The 22,764-nt window shown below is 40.8% G+C and overlaps 1 protein-coding gene and 1 long non-coding RNA gene across 6 annotated transcripts in view; both read right to left on the bottom strand.

Moving 5' to 3' along the window:
* Positions 1 to 11,575: 11,575 nt before the first annotated feature.
* Positions 11,576 to 22,764, bottom strand: part of LOC121445287 (casein kinase I) — a 36,039-nt gene continuing 24,850 nt past the window's right edge. For 2 of the 5 annotated variants that reach the window (XM_041647330.1, XM_041647333.1), the window contains 2 exons: positions 21,968 to 22,116; positions 11,576 to 14,111 (listed from right to left, as the gene is read on the bottom strand). In XM_041647330.1, the coding sequence (XP_041503264.1) occupies positions 14,104 to 14,111; positions 21,968 to 22,116 (157 nt within the window). In that variant the 3' untranslated portion in view covers positions 11,576 to 14,103. Of the gene's footprint in view, positions 14,112 to 20,089; positions 20,140 to 21,967; positions 22,117 to 22,764 lie in introns of those variants that run through there. The other 3 variants (XM_041647331.1, XM_041647334.1, XM_041647332.1) reach the window with 2 other exon arrangements.
* On the bottom strand, positions 16,349 to 18,057 carry LOC121445288. Its single transcript, XR_005973908.1, has 2 exons — positions 17,372 to 18,057; positions 16,349 to 16,636 (listed from the first exon to the last, which is right to left on the bottom strand). It is a non-coding gene; the product is annotated as an uncharacterized LOC121445288 (long non-coding RNA).

Below are 22,764 nucleotides of genomic sequence, written 5' to 3'. Positions count from 1 at the left end.
CCAGGAGAGACAACTGGCGCTGGTAAGCCTCCCCTGGCTTTCCCTGTTGCACCCACCTGGGAGGCTCACCACATGGCTCCCATGAAGGAGAAATCCTCCTTGTCCTCATCCATTGCAGAATTCACATTAGGTAGGCGGGCTAAACAATGACTTCTTCTCTTTGACCTCCCCATATTGGCCCATTATATCCTCGGGGTGTCCTTGCCAATGCCTTTCGCCAGTAAGTTTGTCATTCTCTACCCTTGTATCCCTGGAGGCATGTTTGACTCTTCGGTTTTAGATCAAAGTTTCCAGTGTAGAATTCACCTTGCTCTGCCTGTCACTACCAAAGCCACGTTGCTGCTGCCCCACATTGTCTTCAGTGGCTTCACGAAATTTGTGTAGCTTTAGTTTTGGTAGAAGTGATAGGTAAGGGATGGACAGGGTTGCTGGCTCAACAGGGTAAAGTTCCTGCTGTGCAAGAATGAGGACCTGAATTCAGACCCTTAGCACCTATAGAAGTCAGAAGGTATGGGGGCTGGAGAGATGGCTCAGCGGTTAAGAGTAATAGCTGCTTTTCCAGGGGACCTGAGTTCAATTCCCAGCACCCGCATGGCAACTCCCAACTGATTCTAACTCCAGTTCCAGGGGATCTGACACCTTCATACCACCACACACAAACTTAAACAAATTATTAAAAAGTCAGGCGGTGTGCACATGCAACCCCAGAGCTGGGGTTCTACCCAGAGCACACTGGTCTAGTTCAAAGAGCTCTAGGTTGACTATGGATGGGCTGGCAAGCTGGCTCAGTGGGTAAAGGTGCTTGCTGCCAAGTCTGAGCCTGAACACACATAGTGGAAAGAGAACCAGTTCCCACAACTGGCCATCTATTTTTCATTAATGTACAATAGTGTGTATGTGACCGTAAATGTGTATGTATATATGAAATGATAGCTAAGATGACCAAAGTGGATGCCATCAACATTTGAACAAGTCCGTAATCTGATTTCATTCCATTCATGACCAGCTCATGGGTCTAGGCAGGGCTTGAAGCTATGCATTTCTACTGGGCATGCCTAAAATCTCAGCACTGAGGCAGAGGGAGAGAGGGTTCAAACCCAGTCTGGTGATGAAACCTCCCACACTGTAAACAGAGGATGGGGGAATCTATGCCTCTGTGCCTACAGCCGAGTTCTCTTCTCCCTCTTTTTTTATAGGCATTGAATCCTTATGGATGTGACTTAGCAGTAGTGTTTGCGTACCGATGAACCCATTTCTGCACCCAGCGACCTGACCTGCGTATGTAGTAGGCATCTTGTTTACTCTTTTCTTGACATTTTGTTCTGCTTATCCCTTCCATCACCATTTCAAACAAAAAAAGGGCAAGGGATCCAATATAATACAAAAATTGATTTAGCTGAATGTTTGTGCATATGCCCACTGAAACCAGGAGGCCATCAGATGTCTCCGTTACCAGCGGTTGACACATACAATAAGGGTTCTAGAAATTGAATCCAAGATGCCAGGAAGGACAGCAAGGCCTTTTAACACTGAGCCATCTCTCTTCAGTACTTGGAATCCAAAGTCTTCATATTAAGTTAGTATCTTCCCAGGTGACAGTGTACATCTAAATGTGGCTTTGAGACACTTTGGCAACAGTTTAACGTATGGAATTTCCTTCCCCAAGCATACAGTCCATCTTCTTTCACAGTAAGACCAGAAACAGTAGGGAGGTTAGAGTGCTTCCCTAGAGTTAATGAGTCCTGGGTTTGAGTCCCAACACTGCTACAGCAGCACAGGCAGACAAGCAGCACCCAGAAGACATGTCAATGCATTTACCCCAGAGGGGCATTTGATCAGCCTAAAACCGGCAACTTTTCCTCTGTGCAGAATTCCCAGACATGACTTCAATAGAGGGCCCGATTGTCTAAGAGTGAGCTTGTTCTCTGGCCATCACTGGCCACTCATCCATTTTCTACCCATCACCTCCATCCTCCACACACCTTCCCCTACTCTGTTAGGTTCATGTTGCTGCATCAATTTCCTTATCTTGTTTCCCCACCCCTGATAGTAACACAAAGATTTATACACTAATAAAACTCATGAATGAAACCCAACCCCCACAAAACAAAAACCATGTCATTGGCTAGGGAACACAGTTGGTCCTTCCCTCATCATCATGTGCACCACACACAACATCGTTTCTGAATTCCTAAGAAAGACCAACAATGTTGGGCACCGATACTGTTTATGAAACTGAGAAAACTTAATTTGCTACTCTTCGCATAATATGAAAGTTTTCTGTTTTGTGCCTAGGTTAATAAACTAAACTAAGCACTCACCATGGTGTATACGAACTTGTAGTCCCAGCTACCCAGGAGTAAACCAGGAGTTGAAGGGACAGCCTGGGGAAAGTAGCAAGATTCTATTTCCAAGCCAAAACCATGCAGGCAGTCATTAACAACCCCAAAGTAGTGACAGCGTACATACTCTCCATATACTAAAAGTCACCCAAAGCCAGAGGCCAAATTCATCAGTTTTACTAAGTCCAGACTACAACTTTACTTTCATAGAGTCTTGCGTGTTAGCTAAGCAGGTCACTTTGCAATGAAAAGCCACCTGCCTCCTCCCAATTCTAAATAGCTTACAGACACAGTAACCCCACTGTGTCATGTTCAGTGGTATGCAGAACCAGTGGCTGGCAGCCTGACACCCACAGAAATTGTTCAAACTGTTTTCCTTCCCTGAGCTAGTAATGTTTCAGACGTAATATGGTAATGTAAAGACTACATTCTGGAGGGGGAGGGGCTTTTGAGCCCCACCGCTCCCTGAGGATTAACAGTGGGTTAGTTACAGCAGAGAGGAAGGCAGGGATCAAGGAGGATCTCTAGGCCTGTAGTTCTCAACCTTCCTACTGCTACACCATTTTAATACAGCTTTTCTTTTGTTTTTCGAGACAAGGTTTCTCTGTAGCTTTGGAGCCTGTCCTGGAACTCTGTAGACCAGGCTGGGCTTGAACTCAGAGATCTGCTTGCCTCTGCCTGGAGTGCTGGGATTAAAGGCATGTGCCGCCACCACCACCTGGCTTAGTTCCTCATGTTATGGTGACCCCCCAAGCATAAAATTATTTCCATTGCTACTTCATAACTGTAAATTGCTATTATGAATTGTAATATAAAATCTGAAATGCAGAATGTAATTTCATTGTTACAAATTGAACATAACTAAAGCAGTGATTAATCACATAAATATGTAGTCATATATTGTGAAATATTTAGTTCTGATTACAAATATATGAAATTTTGTCTTGAAGCATGGTGTAACATGGCTAACAGTCTTAACAGTAAACTACATGGCTACATTTTGCAGTTGTATGCAAAAAAAGCTAATCAGTGTGTGACTGCTTTTTTCTCAACAGATCAGGAATTCTGGGGGCAGCCTTTATTGAGAGCACAATGAAGCTCACCTTCCACAAGTCTACTTCTGTATTGAGACTTGATAACCAATCAGCTGGAAAACCCTGCTTCACAAAGATACATGTTTAGAAATGGAAGAAGATGCAGCACAGGACTGCAAACACTTGCTTCCAAATTTTATATCTGGCATCACCGCATGGCTGTTCCATGAACTCTTGTGCTGTCTCAGGAACATCTTCATCTGGCTGAGAATGGGCTTCTAGCAAGTGCAGTTGGGGGGTAGGGGAGATTTGGAAAATACAATGAGATTCCGTCTGCAAGCACGGGCAAGTGTTCTTTCACAGAGATCATCATTGTAATTGTTTTGTGTGGTTCAATGTCGCCTTCCTCAAAGAAGACAGAGAAGCTGGGCAAGCTGCAAACTTTATTCTCTCTCTCTCACTCTTTTTTTCTTTCTTTTTCTTTCTTTCTTTCTTTCTTTCTTTCTTTCTTTCTTTTTTTTTTTTTTTTTTGTTGCCATAGCTGAGATTTCACTGGGAATGATTAGATCTCTTCAGACAAACCGAGGCATGTTGCATTTGGGCCTTGTAGGGATAAATTTGACTCACTTGCTCACTTGAGATGGCAAAGATGGCAACCAAATAAGTTATTTTCTGTAATTCACAATTATGCTGCTGAAAAATATTTTCAACTTTGGTCTTGCTTACTGATTAAAAAACATTTTGAGCTCATCACTAAGCTCACACTCTTTAAAAACTTTCTCAGCTGGGTGGTTGTGGCACATGCCTTTAATTCCAGCATTCAGGAGGCAAAGGCAGGAAGATCTGTGTTCAAGGCCAGCCTGGTCTATAAGAGCTAGTTCCAAGATCACTAGGACTGTTACAGAGAAACCCTCTCAGAAAATAAAAAATACCTCTAGCCAGTGGTGCATGCCTTTATGCCTTTCGCACCAGCACCTGGGAGGTAGAAGCATGAGTTAGAGGCTAGCCTGGTCTACAGAGTGAATTCCTGGACAGCCCAGGAGTATGTGAAATAGCACAGCTTTGTTTGGCGCATCCAATTTGGTGCAGTTTTGACAACAGTTGACAGTTTAAAGTGTTTGCTTCTACAAAATTGAAAGAACTTATACTTATTACTTCTTGTTAACTCTTGTGGCAGCGTCTTCATTGCCAATAATTGCTGATTAGTCATACAGTGAGTTCCAGTGCCTTTTGGTGACTCATCAGTACCAAGTGTTGACATCCAGATGGACAAGCTAGCGTAGCTGGAGCACCATCTGTGCAAATACCACAAACCTTTCCCACAGATCTTATGCTCTTTAAGAAACGATCCATGTCAAATACATCACACGCAGTAGTTGCTGTTTCAAGAGGTTTGCAAAAGCTCAACTTTAGAGTCACCATCGTTAATACACCTCACGTAAACTAGTAACTGTGAGCAGTTTGCAACATCTGTGGATCCATCAGGCTGGAAACTAAACATTGGAGTAGGGCAGATTTAATTTCCTGGATTACATGATGAAGAGTATCAGCTGACATGCCATCTATTCTTCTGCAGGGTCATTAGAGAGAGAAAACTGCATTACTGCATAACAAATTCATCTCCGATCACAACTGGGAACACTGTAGGGCCACTAGCAACTGAAAATCCTCGGCAAAGGTGTTGAAGTTTCATAGCTCTGATTCTGAGTGCCAAATATGAAGCTTTAATAGCTGTTATGATGTTTCTAATACTTGCCACCACTGTCAGGTCTGGCTTTCTTGAGCCCATCAGCTTTGCTTCAAGGACAGTTGGTACCCTTGTCGGCAAGCTTAGATGCTTGCCGCAAAATGGCATTTTTAGTTTGTTTGCCTTCATAGATCCAGCTGATAGAACTTCAAAATAACCTGTTTTCTCAATTCCTACTGTAATTATTGAGGTAAAGCCATACTCACATAAATCCTATTTTCTTTTAATGGTCTTCTCTACATGATCCACTATCCATAGGATGGTTTTCCAAAGGAAATGATATGTAACAATGGCTTTAATATCGTTACAAAAGATAGCCAGGCGTGGTGGTGCCAGTCTGATCTACAGAGCAGGTTCCAGGACAGCAAGAGATAAACAGACCCTGTCTCAAAAACCAGATAGATTCCATTTTATTTCAGAGAATCAATGGGGGCAGCCCTGAGTTTCATTTCCCACTCCTCCCTCCAGTTTCTGCTTTTTGTTATAGGTGGAATGAGAAGTTAACTAAGGAGGGACTTGGGAGGAGAGATTGGAAAAAGACAGGCCCGTTTCTGTTCCTTTCCTGGTACTTGTCTCTGTATATTCTAGAACACCTATCATTTGGTCATGTGCTGGTGACTTGTGGATAGTGTCTTGGACTCTTCTTAAGTTCGTGTGTATGTGTACACACAAGTGCAGGTGCCCAAAGAGGCATCGAATCCTCGGAGGCTGAGCTACAGGATCTTCCGAGCTGAACTTGGATCCTCTCCAAGAGCTGTACTTGCTCTCAGCAGTTGAGCGGTAGCTCCAGCCCCACCTGCCAGCTTCTTAAAAGATGCCAGTTGAGCTGCACAATGGTGACACACACCTTTTAACCCCAGCACTCCAGAGGCAGAGACGGGTGATCTGTGAGCTTGAGGCCAGCCTGGTTCCAGGACAGCCAGGGCTACACAGAGTAACCCTGGGGTGACAGGAGGACCCCTTACTTTTGATTTTTTCAAAATAGGATATCTGAGTAGCTTTGGTGCCTGTCCTGGAACTAGCTCTTGTAGACAAGGGGGGTGGCCTTGAACTCAGATCTGACTCTCTGTGTGCCTAAAAGGAAGTCATTGTGTGCTGTGGCTCAGAGGCAGAAGCAGCTCCACCACGCTACTGGTGCAATGTGCAAGGATCAGAGGCACGAGCGGCTCCACCATGTTGGACTGGGTGGGGCAAGCAGGCAGTACCTGTTTTTGACCTAGGAATTGTCACAGCTTAGATTCTTAAGCGCTTAATGATTTAAAGGTGCAAAACAAAGTGCTCCTGGATAGTAAAAAAAAAAAAATTACAGATTCACAATAAAATAGATTCAGACACTGTTGGATGAATGTACGTAGGCTTGGGAGAGAGAAGAAAAAGAATATAAAGAATAAAGGTAATGTCTTTAAAAAAAGGGTAAAGTCTTTAAAGAGACAGAGTACAGATAGGTAAGAGATTAAAAGAAATAAAGAAAAATAAGCCACGTAAAAATGGAAAATTCACAGAGAGTCTGGATTATGTGCATTGTGTTTTCTTTAAAATTTTTGACTGTGAAGGAGCTAAGTACAGAGAGACATTTCATTACATGGTCTGCAAAGCTAAACCAGAATGGATATAAGAGTATTATGATTTCAAAATTTAGGTCTAAGGATATGATGCTTTGGAGAGGGTCTTCTTTTGTTTTCACAGAGGACCAGACCCTGTGGATTGCATCTATCCCGATATGGTATGATGGACCACGACCTCCCGAAAAGTTTCTGTGAACACCCTCAAAAAAATTACTTCACTCAACTGCCAACTGATATGACCCTGGCACACAGGTTATACCATGAAAGACCTAATTAACGATGCCCCCATTCAGCAGGAAGCAGTTTGGAGAGAAAAAACTGTGCCCATGTTCCCAAATATGGTTTATAAATGTTCTTTTACATTTAAAGGGGGAAATGATATAGGTATGAATAATTTGCATTGGTATGGATTTTAAGGTCAATTTTGTTATATGTATTTCTTGATTAAGGTATTGTGATTGTGTAGTTCATTTAAAAAAGTACTGTATAATTAAGAAATATAAGTTGTTAATGGATAATCATCGATAATAGTAAAGCTTGCAGTCATGTTAGATTTTCTAGACATATAGAGACATATTCCACATAGGCATTCTTCGTATCTCTCAAAGGCTGCAGAATATGGCATTTAGAATAGTTTAATAACTTAGGGTTTTTCATGACAATGAGACATATCTGCTCCTGGCGGCACCAATCTACTTCGAGAGGAAGATGGGCATCGAAGAGGATCCTTATGGAGTTTGTAGCCATTTGGGCAAGAAACTGCTCTTGCCTGGACTGTTGCATAAAATGGACACAGAGAACCCGCAGAGAGAGGACTGCTGAACTTGCCTAAAGGTGAGATGGTCTTTTGGGGTTTATGACTCATGAAAGAGTCTGAGAGACATTCTGCAGGACACAGCAGATAGTGACTGAATTGTCTTTGAAATTGCCTGCTTGATGAAAATGTTTGCTGGATACTATGGGCCTGAAGGCTGAAGATGGATGCCCCAACAGTACAAAAGAACTTTGGGTGACTGTACAGGCAGCGAGATGTCTCTGTCATTTCTAGAGTTATTTCTTGTTTACTTAGGTAGTATTATATCCTTCTGGAGTCTTTGATGGAGTTGAAGAATGGATAGTTATATAGTTTTCCATTGTTATGATAGAAGATAAAATAGATATAAATATTGTAACTGTGATTCTTGCTTAATAACTGTTTTGCTATATGTAATTTTACTATGTTAAAGTTAAAGCCTTTCTTTTTTGTTTAAACAGAAAAAGGGGAAGTGATGTGGGAGTGTCACATATCAATCTGCTGATTTCATTGGTTAAGCAATAAAGAAACTGCTTGGCTGGCCCTCATAGGTTAAAACATAGGTAGGCGGAGTAAACAGAACAGAAGGCTGGGAGAAAGAAGCTGAGTCAGGAGTCGCCATGATTCTCCCACTCCAGACAGATGCAGGTTAAGATCATTCCTGGTAAGCCAGCTCGTGGGCTACACAGGTTATAAGAAATGGGCTAGTCCAGGTGTGAGAGTTAGCCGAGAAAAGGCTAGATATAATGGGCCAAGCGGTGTTTAAAAGAATACAGTTTCCGTAGCCGGGCGGTGGTGGCGCATGCCTTTAATCCCAGCACTCGGGAGGCAGAGGCAGGCGGATCTCTGTGAGTTCGAGACCAGCCTGGTCTACAAGAGCTAGTTCCAGGACAGGCTCCAAAACCACAGAGAAACCCTGTCTCGAAAAACCAAAAAAAAAAAAAAAAAAAGTTTCTGTGTAATTATTTCGGGTAAAGCAAGCCGTGGGGGCGGCCGGGTGCCGGGGACGCAGCCCGCCACTCCGCCACTCCTATTACAACACAGATCTGCCTAACTCTGCCTCCCAAGCCTGGAATTAAAGGCACATGCCACCACCGCCTGGCGTCAATCACCTTGCTTAAAACCCAGTTGAGTGCTTAAAACACACTGGGGTCCAGGGATTAGGATTTGCACCTTAACAAAAGTGGGAAGAAAAGTTCTCCATCACCAGAGAGCCCATACTGTACTGGGCAATAGAGACAAAATGAGTGTCCAGGTCTCATTGCAACTGAGTAAGGAAATGCCAGCAGTCATAGGCAAACTGGATGAGTAACCCGGAAGGACTGGAAACTGCCTCCAAGGCTAAGAGCTCAGTAAACTTGACATATATGTGGACACACCTGGAGATGGATAAAACAGGTGTCACAGTACCTAAGACCCAGAAAATGTATTTCCCGATGGGTTTTAGGTGATCCCCCTGCAAGAGTTGTGACCCACAGGTTGAGAACCACTTTTCTAGGCAGTTAATGGCTTCTGAAAGGAAGTGGCTTGGAAATACTCTGGTGGATAACTGAGTCACACACACAAAAAGGTATTAAAGCGGACTGTTTGGGAAATATGGGAAGAAAATAAAATTGGTTGCCCATGATCAAAATATATGTACATGTATGAAATGTCATAATGAAACTATCATCTAATATATATCAATAAAGGGCCTGCACGTTTATACCCAAGATATTCTGCTCCATGACAGGCTCTAAAAGTTACTGTATTCTAAAGTAAGAGGGAGGAAAAAAAAAAAAACCTTTTATATACTAGTTTGTATCAGACCAAATGATACTCACCTGGGCATACAGAAATGTTCCAACCGTATATTTATATGCACAAACAAAACAAAAAACAAGAAACTCATTACACGTAACAGAATTCAGTATTCCTGACCCAGAGCACTGTATCTTAAACGTACTCAATAGTAATTTGTCAATAGCACTAGCCTTCCTCCTTTTCTAATCCTAGCTGGGCACACACCTTTAAACTTGGGAGGCAGAGGCAGGCAGATCTCCGAGTGAAGGCAAGCCTGGTCGACAGAGTTTGAGAACAGCCAAGGCTACACAGAGGAACTCTGTCTCAAACCAAGAAAAAAAAAACTCTAATTGCTATTTTTTAATGAAGCTGTCAAGTACAAGGTAGGCTGGTATGTTTTCTTTCACTACCAACACCCAAGTGGATTTAATCACTAATAAAAAGGTGAGGTTTGGCTGAAGGCATAAAATTTATGAAGTCACTTAGGCTTAAATGGTGCTACCAGTAATTTAAGAAGCACTATTTGACCCAGAAATGGTGGTGCTCGTCTTTAATCCTAGCACTTGGGAGGTAGAGGCAATCGGATGAGTTTGAGGGCAGCCTGGTTGACAGTGTGAGATCCAGGACAGGCTCCAAAGCTACAGAGAAACCGTCTCGAAGAAGACAAGTACCATTTCACTGGGCATAATGGTGCAAGCCTTTAATCCCACTGGATCTCTGAGATCGGTCAATGTCATCACATGAGATAGCTGCCTTGACAAAAATGTGTGATTTTTGGCTTGTAGTCCTGACAGGTGATCTTGAGCACCCGTGTAGTTTTACTTAGTCACAAAAGGAAGAAACATGGTCAGCACATTTTATAAAGAAAAACAACCAACTTGAATGCACCTCTCTTGTGGATCTCTGCTTAGATGACACATGCCTATGATCCCAGCCCAAGGGAGGAGGATCAGGAGTTCAAGGCCACCCTTCACCACTCAGGCTAAGTGTGACTGCATCTTGCAAAACATCAATGCTTGTTAACTGTGAATAAATTTGCAACCATTTCACATTACAGACATACTTGGACCTCAAGATCTTCTGCTTCAGTCCCATCCTCTTTACTTCAATGAGTGGAGCAAACATACAGCTGGTCGGGGTTGGCACTGGCCTTTAATATCAGCACTGGTTCTCCTGAATTCAAGGACGCCTGGCCTACAGAGCTAGTGAGAGGACAGGCTATAAAGATACAGGGAAAACCCCCATGCTCTCTAACAATGTGCACACAAATGCTACAACCAACCATATTAGCTCAAAACTTGCATGAAAGCATCCCCCAGTACCCATGTGAAAAGCAGGTGTCAATGTTGGGAAAGTGGAGACCCTGCCTGCACCAGAAAAAAAAAAAATAGACAAGCTCATATCTACAGTGTGCAGGGAGGGGGGGGAGGACTGCTGAGCCTAAGAGGTCAAAACCAGCCCAAGAAACCAAAATCAAAGAAAGGGATTAAGAATCTGAGAAGCAGCCAGGTGGTGGTGGTAGACACTTTTAGTCCCAACACTTGGGAGGCAGAAGCAAGTAGATCTCAGAGTTTGAGGCCAGCCTGGTCTACAGAGTGAGAGCAAGTTCCAGAACAGGTTCCTAAGCTACAGAGAGACCTGTCTTGAAAAAGAAAAATCGAGCAGGGCGATGGTGGTGCACGCCTTTAATCCCAGCACTCGGGAGGCAGAGGCAGGCGGATCTCTGTGAGTCCGAGACCAGCCCTGGTCTACAGAGCTAGTTCCAGGACAGGCTCCAAAGCCACAGTGAAACCCTTTCTCGAAAAACCAAAAAAAAAAAAAAAAATCGAGCCCTGGACACCCACACCACACAAATTCAATGAAACTGCACGTCTGGATCATATTTCTGATATTTGCCACGTCACGCACCCTCACATCGTGGTCATCACCGTACAGATTTTTTGTCACAGAAAGACCAAAAAAACAAAACCACAAAGACTAGTTGGAAGAGGGGTCACTTCTTACACACCTATATTGGATGTTGCAAATCTTCATGTGAGCTAAAGATGCTTTGATGGCCCCTTTTGCAATCCTCATGGCTCATTCTAGTTACAATAAACAATTCTTTATTGTCCCAGCAATTTTCAGGGAAAACAGCCTACCAGCTTAGACTCCACCGTTTTTGTGGTTCATAACTCAGAACAATCCATGCCCTGTCACAGTACACTGAGTATTTACAACAGACTCAGCAGAGATCACAGCAAAGGCAGACTATGTCACTTATGCGTTCTAAGAGCATATGCACAACCACATGGGAGACAACCAGCCTCCCCTTCATATATATTCTTTTTTTATTTTCTTATTTATACCTTCCCCAAACAGAGACATTCAACAGTAGTTAGAATGGCCATCTCCCAACATTTTAAAAAGCTGCATCACCCAGTGGGTGAACAAAGAAAAGAGTGGCAACCTAGAGTTCAGCCAAGTCAGCCACTGTGGAGCCTTTAGTGGTGAGGTCTTCCAACTTCAAAGTGATGTGTCTTCAACATATACCATCATTTTAGTGGAAAAACATAATTAATTTTGGTGAAATGAGATTCACTTCCAGACAGGATTAGTAACAGCATTCACTGAGCTTCTGCTCTTCTTGGTGAACTGTGAGGAAAATGAAAGGTAGCTAGAAGATCAGTGGGATTCCAGCTCCAGCTGCAGAAGGACAAAACACCGGAAACAAAAACATTTATGCTCTGATTCACAAAGCTGACAGCAGTTTCCAACCTGCAACTTAGTTACAGACCAATGACACACCTTTTCAAATGGCAAAAATACAAAAAAGTGTTACAAAAATATTTCAGAAAAAGTGCATAGTCTAAGTGCATAGTAAATAAAAGCACTGAAAAATATCTCGCTAGAGAGGGAGCTCAGCCTGGAAATTTATAGCCAAAGCTGAACAGTTTTATCTTACACAAACTATACTCAAAAATAGCTTTATGAGACTGATTTCTGGCTAAAAGTATCAAAGGGTTTATTAGTCAAGAAACAAACACCTTAACTGACAAGCATGGTTAGAAAAGAAACAGAAGCTGCCACCCACCAGTCCCAACTCACTAAGCCTTCCTTTAGCTTTATGGTACGAATACATCTCTTCATAACAGAATATGGCAATCATGGAATTAGTTATTGCTGTTCAAATAAAAAAACCACAACAAATCAATCCCAATAATCTTCTCAAACACGTGTCAATTTACAATTCAGAGTATTTTACACAATAGGCTCCTGGCAGCATTTTCAGACAAATGAACTTTTAATTTATCCTGACATGCTGTAATGAATAAATTACACCATTTGAAAAATTATGGTCAATAAGTTTCCCCTTCATTTGGATCAGAGGGAAAAAGGAAAGCGGCCAAAAGAGACCATGAGGAAGCGTGCACAGGAACCTACAGAGAAGCAGGGCTAGAGGTCAAGATCACTACTTCACACTGTGTTGATACTCTTAGAGCCATTTCACAAGGATTTTAAGAAAAATATCTTGTAATATAGTTATTAAACCCTTAACACTTCCACTCATATTCAAAATCAGTCCATCTGCTTGCTAGTCAGTGGCCACAGGAGTCAATGCCAAAGTTATGGCAGCTGCAGTACTGGGTATTGTGTCTGTGAGTCATTGGAAGAAAACGGAAAGGATGCTCTTCTCTTTAAGACAAAAAAAAAAAAATGTTTCGCAGCAGAGGAATATAACGATGACTTGCAGTAATCTATAAAAAAAAAATTAGGGAAAGCTGGGCATGGTGGCTCGTGTTTTTAGTCCCAGGACTCTAGGGAGGCAGAGAGGGAATAAGATCTCTGAGAGTTTAGGGCCAGCCTGGTCTATATAGTGATTCCAGGCTAGCCAGAGCCACAAAATGAGACCCTGTCTCAAAACATAAAACAAAAAATTGAGATATACTTCATGTTGAGTCAGCAAGGCATTTTGTTTAAAAAAATTTCACTTCCTTACAGAAACAGTTTTTAGTTTTTAATGAACTTGTAAACAAAAAGCTCCCATTTCAAAATAAAAACCAAATCCCAGATCATACAGATGTTTACAGTGATTACATTTATCTAAGCACACACATACATGTTCAGCTGTAAGACAGTAACTAAATTTGTGACAAATATGCTTTTATAGTAGCAAGAACATTATAGAGTTAATGCAGAGTCCTAAGGATAATCTAGTAGTCGCTATGTTTTTTTTCTTAAGTCTTCACTTTAGATGCTGTTATTTCTAGCACAGGTAAGCAGGCAGAGTCTTTCAAATGCTCAAACACTGGAATCTTTGGTTGCTACCATATCAGCTGGCTTGCAAACAAGAAGCCAGCCTTTTAAAGAATGTTTTAAGTTAACAACTTGCAAACCCCAGGGATGGAAAGCCCTAAGAACACACAATTGTGAACATTCACAACCATCACAACTGTGGCTGAAGACTGTTCATGCCGTTCTTCTGAAAAGAGATCTCAAAAGCAGTATAGTTCAAAATAAAAGGTTTTAAACAAAAAAATTGGCATATGCACAATTTCTCCACCAATTCGTGTGTCAACCATTTAGTTAACTTTTCCACTTGAAAAAAAAAATGCAATAGAAAACCGGACACCATGTTTCACTACCTCAGTTAATATTCACAATTACAGCGGCTACAGCTCAGGGTCAGCACCAGCAATGCTGCCCAGGGCCAGTTTATACTGAAATTAAGTTCTTTACACCAAGTAAATGGTTGTCCACAACCACTGGCTAGTGTACATATGAACTAAAAGTCTAGTTTGGGGAGAAACAAATGCTGCTCCAATCATCTGCTCTGCTGCTTCTCTTCCTCAATTCATGCCTAGAAACCTATTAAAAAACAAAACAGAAAAAGGTTGTTACAAGTTTTAAATTTTTACAAACTCCCCAAATTAGAGAACTAGGACAATAATCACATTTTAGTGGCTGTTCTTAACGTGAAAATCATCAAACCTGACCTTTCAAAATAGAGTACACAACTTTCTAATTAAAGCCATTTCCCGCTGATTTGAATGACCCAGGAAGAAATCTATAGTCAGTTACAGCCTCAGCATCCAACTTTCAGCTATAGTAGTGAATGGCTAGCTATCCAAGAGGATGTCCACTTCTTTGGGACCCAGAACACAAGCTATTTCAGAAACTCAACTGAAATGAGAAACTGGTGACATTACTGCAACAACTAGAGGATGGTTCTAACTAGATCAGAAGCCAACTTTTGTGTATACCATTTCTGGCAGAATTTTCACAACAGTAACAGTTATTCCACTTTTTAAAGCACAACTTTACTTTGTTATACCTCTAAGAAATATGTAATCTGCATACAAAAACTTTACACTGATCTTCATACTTGTTTAACTTCCACTGTTGCATTAAAAAGAAGTGTCCCTGGGCACATGCCTTTAATCCCAGCACTCGGGAGGCAGACCCAGGCATAATCTCTGTGAGTTTGAGGCCAGCCTGATCTACAAGAACTAGTTCCAGGACAGGCTCCAAAGCTAGAGAAACCCTGTCTCAAAAAACCAAACCAACCAAGCCCCCCCCCCCAACCCCGACTCTACTCACTGACTTGTGAACTAGAAATAAGCAATGCAATGCTTTGGCACTGTTTACTTCCTGTCCTATCTTGTTGTACAGTTCCTTCTCCCATAAGCCAGGGCTTCTGCATTAAGGATGCTGGTTCTAAACGGTTCTTTATGGCTAGAGACAGAATAAACACGCCCACCTATTGATACCCTTAATATCAAATAATAAGAGCCATTTTGTCTATTCCCTTCTAATCCCCCAGATGACTGAATTACATTTCTGACTATTTAACTTCAACAAAAATCAAAACCAAGCCTACCACATCACAGAAAAACCATGCTTTGGCCAGTATGTATTTCTTCCCCAGCCCACCCGCCAACACTGGTGGGACTTCCTTTGGGTTTGGTGAGATTTAGAATCTAACCCTACTACTTCTTATTACAGATGTTTTTACGACTAAAACTGTTAAGTCAGTATCAAACATTTATAATCATCATTTTTTTTTAATAAGCATTCCTTCACCAGTTAACTAGGAACTTTTCATTGGGAGGAAAACCAGACATCCTCACGTATTTGGTAAATACAATTAAGCTTTGAAGGCAATGATGTGCTTTACTCCTCCTTCCCATTGTCAACCAGGAGCAGCTACTTAACAAACCCAATTCCATCATCCTAAGAGCATAGAAAACAAACACTAAGATTATGAAATAGCACCAGCAAACTTAAAACCAAAAAATCCGTTGTGCACACGCACTCTTGTGTGTGTGTATATATACTTGAGTGTAGGCACACTTGTATTCAGGCTAGAGGTTGAAATTAGGGTGGTATCTTTCCCGATGGTTCATCACCTTGAATATACCAATGCAGGACCTTTTGCTGAACCTGGAGCTCACAATCGGGCCAGCTTTCTTTGGGGACGCTGTCTCTTACTTCCAGATGTTGGGATTCCAAGTAGATAACCATATCTACCCAACTTAAGAGTTTTGGAGGATCTGAAGGCTGGTCCTCATATTCTGTGCTAAGAGCTTTATCTATTGGGCCACCTCCCCAGGCACAGTAAGGCCTACTTTAAAAGGCTACTAAACCAAACCCTAATTCATTTGTAAACTGACCAGACCGCAATCTAATTCCAATTCATGGAGTAATTAATAAGTTAAAAATTTAAAATCTAGATAGAAACTATGGACTAGCTAAATACAAAGGATCTTTATCCCCATCAGTATTTGGCTTTAACTATGAAAGTTATTCATAAATTGTAAAAATGACTTTCCTGGCTACAAAAACTATGGCTCCTCTCCTTTATAATAATTTGCTGTAATCATGTGATTATATTTTAGTATTTCGTTACACTCAGTATCCCTCTACACGATCAGGTATGAAGTGGAAAACCAGCCACTAACAAACTATAAGCCAAATATAAAACAACTTAGTTTTTAATAACAGGGAAGTTCTAGGTCAAAAGTCTTTGTGGAACAGTTAGTTCAGTCTCTGGTTACAACTGTTTAGGGCTTGGTTGAAGATTAGCCTAACAATATTCCTGGTAGAATAAAGTAGTCAAATCCAGTTTGAGTTCTTCAGCTAGACAGGTCAATGGTAGGATGTTCTTTCTACCCAGGTGACATCCCTCAAATGAGCGGTTCTTGGATGGTAATCAAGAAGGAAAAACACAATAGCAGGCCTCCAACATTCAGTCTTCAACCACCACTAAGCACAGTCTCTTCCACTGTGCTTTGGTTTTTGTTTTAAAAATCTTGCAGCCTGGGTAGCACTTGTGGATCCAGAGTAAATCTTCACTGACATCAGTTAAAATGAGGAATGAACCTCTTCTTTTCCTAAAAGAGAGGGAGAGTGAAGACTATTACCAAAGTTGCAGGGTTAGTGTGACTACCCAGGAATTAAGCTACTCTTTAAACAGGAAAAAAGTGCTTATTTTATCTAACAATCATACTTTACCCCCTCAAAAAGTAATCTACAAGAAATGTATCTTTATTAAGGAATTCACTGCCAACATGTCTAATAAAAAAAATAGCCAGAATCCATTTTAAACAGGTATAGTTATGTTTTGAGACAGGTTCCTCCTGTCTCTACATACGTCTGTGTTAATGAGATTATAATTAAGGTCTACCATCCAGTTAAAGGATGTTCATACAGTAATAAAGTTTATATATTTGTGGTGGGTGTTTGAAATTTAGACTCCTTCCACAGTATAATAAGAACGAAACCATTTATTATCATCATTTATAATCAACATACATAACCATTTATAATCAACATACAATGTCATTTGTATTAAGTAACTTTTTCTACAATATTCTCCTAGGGTCTTCTGGTTATACAAGATTAAGCTAGGTGAATTAAGCTGCCAGTATGTACGAAACTAACAAATTCTGCTCTACAAAATGAACACTGTGAAAGATGAAAGTATTTTTGATTGCACACCGGCAATTTATGTGACAGGTTCAATTCCTCCTTAAATTGGACCAGCAGACTAAAAACAATCTGAATGACTGTCTTCTCTACCCAGATTCATTTTCTAATAGTTTCCATAGTCGCTAAGCTGAACATACCTGTTACAAAGGAATTTGTCCCAACTGGCAGATGGTGGGCATTACACAGCGCTCTCCCGGGCCTTCTGACAGCCATCACAGAACCTGAGCTGAGAGTTAACAGGCCCAGGGAGCCTTGAAGGTCTCTTGCACTTTCTTCATTTCTTTTGTCGCTCTCTTCAGTTTTACTGTCCACAATGAGAAAAGCTGACGAAAATCCCAGGTTTCAGCAAAGATTCAGTTCCCAGGTCTTCTTTGGACTGAGTGTATTGAGGGTAAGTCAGTTTCTCCAGGCATCGCTAGGTCTTCCCTTTCCTGTTTTGGGTTAAGTTGCTGAATTATCAGCTGTGTTCCTGGCAGCAGTTGGTGAAGTCAGAAAATGTTAAACTACACATGGTAAAGCCCTTTAGGCTTCTGGGGATCACTGACAGAGGTAGGTTAGTGTGAGGGAAAACACTTAAGTCTTAGAAGGTCAAGGCCACTCTCAAACTTGTTCTACTGCATCAGCTACTTGTGGGTTATCAGAACTAACTGAATTATTTAAATGTTCATAAAATATGTCTCTTCTAGGTCATAAACAAGTACCTTTCTGACAATCATCAACAGTAGAAGAACACTTATTAAATGATTGTCAAATGTTCAGAGGGAGAAGTTTTTCATCTTTTCTTTGCTATACAAAGAGAAGCAAAAAAATTCAATCTTAGGGGCACTTCAGCACTATAAGAAAAAGCCTAAGAGACATTAGGGGAAATCCTTTCTCTTGGTCTTGATTGGCTTTGGAATGCAGTAACTGAAAGGCCTAATGCAAAGTTATCAGAGCAGAGAATCCACCTATGATATAAGAAGCATACACTAGCTAAATGAGCACACACACACACACATATATATATATTACACACACAAATATATATATTATATATTTTACATATTTTGAGACAGGGTTTCTCTGTAGCTTTGGAGTCTGTCCTGGAACTAGCTCTTGTAGACCACGCTGGCCTCGAACTCACAGAGATTCACTCTGCCTCCAAAGTGCTGGGATTAAAGGTGTGCGCCCAGCATGATCAAGATTTTTAAGAACACTTAAACACTCTAAGTGGCTAGAAATTTCTGTAATATCTATGAAAGAAACATACGCTTAAAAAAATAACTGCCGAGTAGTCAAAAAAACAGAAACCCTCACAAAACCCTAAAGAACTTATAAAAAATAATGCCAACATTTAGAAGATCTTTCCAGAAGAGAACTTTTAGAGGCCTGATTGCTAAAGATTTATAAACTGAATTCATTGATATATACAAGCATATGAGATTATCATCAAAAGGGGAGGAAGCTGTATGTCTTAAGGGGTATCTTTTACTCATTTTATTTTGGTCTTTGAGAGTCTCACTATATAGCCCGAGTGATCCTCAACCAGATCCATCCTTCTACTCCCAAGTCTCGGATTAAAGGTTATGAGTCACCACCTGCTATAATTTTTTGTTTCATTTTGTATTTTTCAAGACAGAGTTTCTCTGTGTAACAGTTCTAGCTGTCCTAGAACTCACTGAGCTCCACCTGCCTTTGCCTCCTAAGTGCTGGGACTACAGGTAGTACCACCACTGCCTGGCTACTTTCTATAATTTTTGAGCTGAGAAATAATATGATGATACCATTATTGGAAGATTCCATGAGATCAAAAGCTAAAGTAGCAGAAACTAAGTATTGTTTTATACATCCTATTTTGGAACTACCTATATAATGTGAGTAGCAGAGGGTCTAAGACTAATTTTCTCATGCTTATTTCATACCACTCTTAGGGCATGTGCATTTTTCTTAGCTTTCTGTATGAACACTAAATTCACGAATGTTAAGGAGTCGAAAGTCCACCTCTTTTACTGAATATTCTGGGTAGTGGCACAGCTTGTTGTACATCTCTGTGCGGGGTCATGGTCAGGAGTCAAGTCTGGTGGTGGTTCCTCTGATGTCTTTTATTTTTTGGAGTTGGGGTCTTCCACTAGGTCAGAGCTTATTGATTAGGCTTTATAGGTAGGGCCAGCCAGAAAGTCCCAAGGTTTTGCCTGTCTCCACCCTGCTAGCCGGAGCTGGACGGATAAGCAAACCTCGTAACAGCTTGCTAGCTTTGTTGTTGAGACAGGGTCTCCGGTCTCACCATTTTGAGGTTGGCCTCAAACTCACAGAAATCTGCTTGCTCTATGCCAAGTGCTGGGATTTAGGGTGTGTGTGCCAAACACTTCCCAGTCCTTGCTGGCTTTTAAAATGGAGGTTCTAGAAACCTGAACTCAGGTCCACATTCATACAAAGCAAGCACTTTCCAACTTAGCTAACTTTCTAGCCCCAGACTGACGTATTTTAGTGGCGAGCAGTATTTTGCTCAAGGTAAAAAATAAAAATAAAACAACCCCCCAAAAAACAACAAAAACCCTCTTAGTAACCCATCCCCCCCACCTTTGAGAAGGAACACTGGTCATTAACTTAAGCAATCCTCATCTCAACCTCCCAGTAGCTAAGACTATAAGCATTCATGTCACTGAACCTCGTCTTAGAAATGCACCTTCTGAAAGCAGTCATTAAGGTATTTACTGAAAATTTCATATTTCAGAACACTGTAGGTTCATGTACATGTCATAATTTGCACGACCACTGTGTCTATTGATGTTGTAACTGTTTTATGATTTAAGTTACTTTTATGAAAAAGTTACGATACAGAAGGCAGCTTAAACTTAAGTTTAATCACTTTTCTTTTCCAAGGAAACATACTAACTCAGTGGATCCAACTTCTCGTCTTTAATACCTGGATAAAGCAGGACAAAAATTCTGCTTTTATATTGAGTAAGAAACACATAGGAAATTAGAACAATTAAACTAGGTCAAAATGAAAATACTTCTTTCTGAAGGCTGCTGAATGCCTGAAGAAAAATGTTCTAGGCCAGATGAGATTTCAATTTCAGTTCTAGAAGCTACAATTTGTGATGGATCCTATTATCCCAGCCAGCTTTCGGCAATAAATAAATAAAAGGCTTCATTTCATGAAAAAGGCAAACATAGGCATTGCTTAGTATCTTAGTTAAGAGACTCTCCACTTCTCACAAATACTTGCCACCTACTTCAACGGAAGATTACTTACACAGTATTAAGAGACAAAGGAGGAGGTATCCAAGTCCCAACTAAAGTACAGAGGCTAAAAACACCCTGAGCAACCGCTTAGCTCAGGCCTCATCATCGAAACCCCTCCTCTGCCAAATGTTCAACTCAATCCTTCCCAAATACAGAAACACAGAAAGGAAGCCCCTCAACTTTACTGAGCTGTTGGGACAAGGATGGACATCAGTTCATTCCATTTCTTCAAATGTTCCTCAGATACTAAAAGCTGTTCTTAAAGTCAGGGTCTTATGTAGCCCTGGATGCCCTGAAATTCACTCTGTAGACCAGGCAGGCCTCGAACTCATGAGATCCACCTGCCTCTGCCTCCCAAATGCTTGGATTAAAGCATTTGCAACCACACCCAGCCTAAAATCTATTTTCAAGTTTAAAAAAATTATTTAAATGCAACACTAAAAATACAGAATATTACTAATATTAACAAATACTAATATTTGAAAACCACATTCAGACTAGAGCAGTCTTTCAGAAATAAAGTAACAAGAAACCAAAAACCAAAGCTTACCTACCCACCACGTGCACAAAGCAGGCAGGCATCAATAGGTAAGCCCCAGAAGGGGAGACAACATTGAAGCAGGAGTTGAACTCTAAGGCACCGGGATTAGGAAGTGAGGGTGTGCTCTGACAGTTCTACTCCTTAGAAGCACTCAAAGTGCCAGAAAGAGACAGACAGACTAGCAGTTTAATGGCATTTGCCTCAGTTATCTTCAATTGACAAGGTCTAACTGCAGGCTTCAATTTCACACTGAATGAACCCTAGTACCTAAAGTTCCTTCGCATTTCAATAAAGCACTCCTTTAAAGGATCATCGTGAAATTAAGATCTGCCATAGTTCATTAGCAGAGAGAGAATTTCTGATTTAGGAAGATATGCGGAGCTTTGCAGTTAACAAGGTGCTCTGCAATTGAGAAGACAGACATGCTGAAGGCAATGCCAAGACTCACCTCTTAAAATTAGATCATGTTCACATTTTCCCATTAAATGCTAAAGCATTAGCATGCAAACAAACAATGTATAAATATCTTAACACTGTTAGTCTGAAAGTAAGTCAAAATACCATGGCTAACCAGATTCTGTATTAAAAATCAACAAGTGTTAGGTCTAGGATTTTGGATTGATTGGCAATACCATATTCCCAACACCGAATGTTTATTTTGGAAAAGGGTTAATGAATGAGTAAAAAAGATGCAGTTGTTAAAAATGACCCAAAATCCCAAGAGAAATGATATAAATACACACATATATGTATATACAAATACATATACATATATATGAATAAGGACATTTGGGTTTAAAGTTAGTAGTCAAATTTTCCAAGGACGTCTTTTTTTTTTTAATACAAGCCAAATTTTATGTGTTTTAAAACCACCTCCTTGATCTAACACTGTTAGAAATGAATGAATTACCCAATTTGTATTTAATTTTTTCCCTGTAACGTCACTTGGTTCTTGGCTACTAACCTTTCATGTTACTCTTGGTTTTGTCAGTTTGCTTGCCTGTGGGGGTTTGGGCCTGCTGACCCTGCCCACTGGAAGAGGCTGCCTGCTGTGCTGCTTTCTGCTTTAACATCGTCCAATCAAATGTATAGTCGTATTGGTGGTTCAGGGTCCTGAAAAATAAAATGCCATGTTAACCTTTCAATACTGTCCAGCTTACTCCTCAAGACAGTCGACGGCATTTCTTTTCCTACTATGTAGCTCCAGTTGGCCTAGAACTCTCCAAGCTCAGATCTGTTTGCCTATTTCCAGAAGGCTAAGATTAAGGGAAAGCATCACTGGGTCCAGCTCCAAGGATCCTCTTTAGAGTATTTTGTCATAAGCATGGTAACCTCTAAGATTTTTCTTCTTGTAAATAACTTTAAGTAATTATTTACTTCTCACATGTCACAACTGAAAGGAAAACATTAGCCAATCTGGTCTGGTGAATTAAATTAAAAAAAAATTTTTCAAAAAGAAAACTGCCTTTTAAATTTTCAGTGACACAAGCCTTTAACTCCAGTGTTCAGTAAGACAGTTATCTACTGAGTTCAAGGTCAGCCTGGTCTACATAGTGAGACCCTGTCCTAAAAAACAAACAAAATCAAAGCAGAAACTTCCATAGGGGCATACTAGAAATAGAAAAACAAAACAGAACAATAAGAACAAAAAAACCCAGAATAAGCAACTACAGTGAGTCAGGTGTCAATTACCTAGAAAGATTCATTTAGCACCTCCTTGGGGAGCATGCACACGCACACAACTGGCAGCTCTGTGAGGGA

This window comes from Microtus oregoni, unplaced genomic scaffold (genome assembly GCF_018167655.1).
Source record: "Microtus oregoni isolate MIOR12 unplaced genomic scaffold, Mior012 000172F_ref0000184, whole genome shotgun sequence".
Taxonomy (NCBI): domain Eukaryota; kingdom Metazoa; phylum Chordata; class Mammalia; order Rodentia; family Cricetidae; genus Microtus; species Microtus oregoni.
Note: the sequence above shows the minus strand (reverse complement) of the source record. Positions and strands in the feature narration are given on the sequence as shown.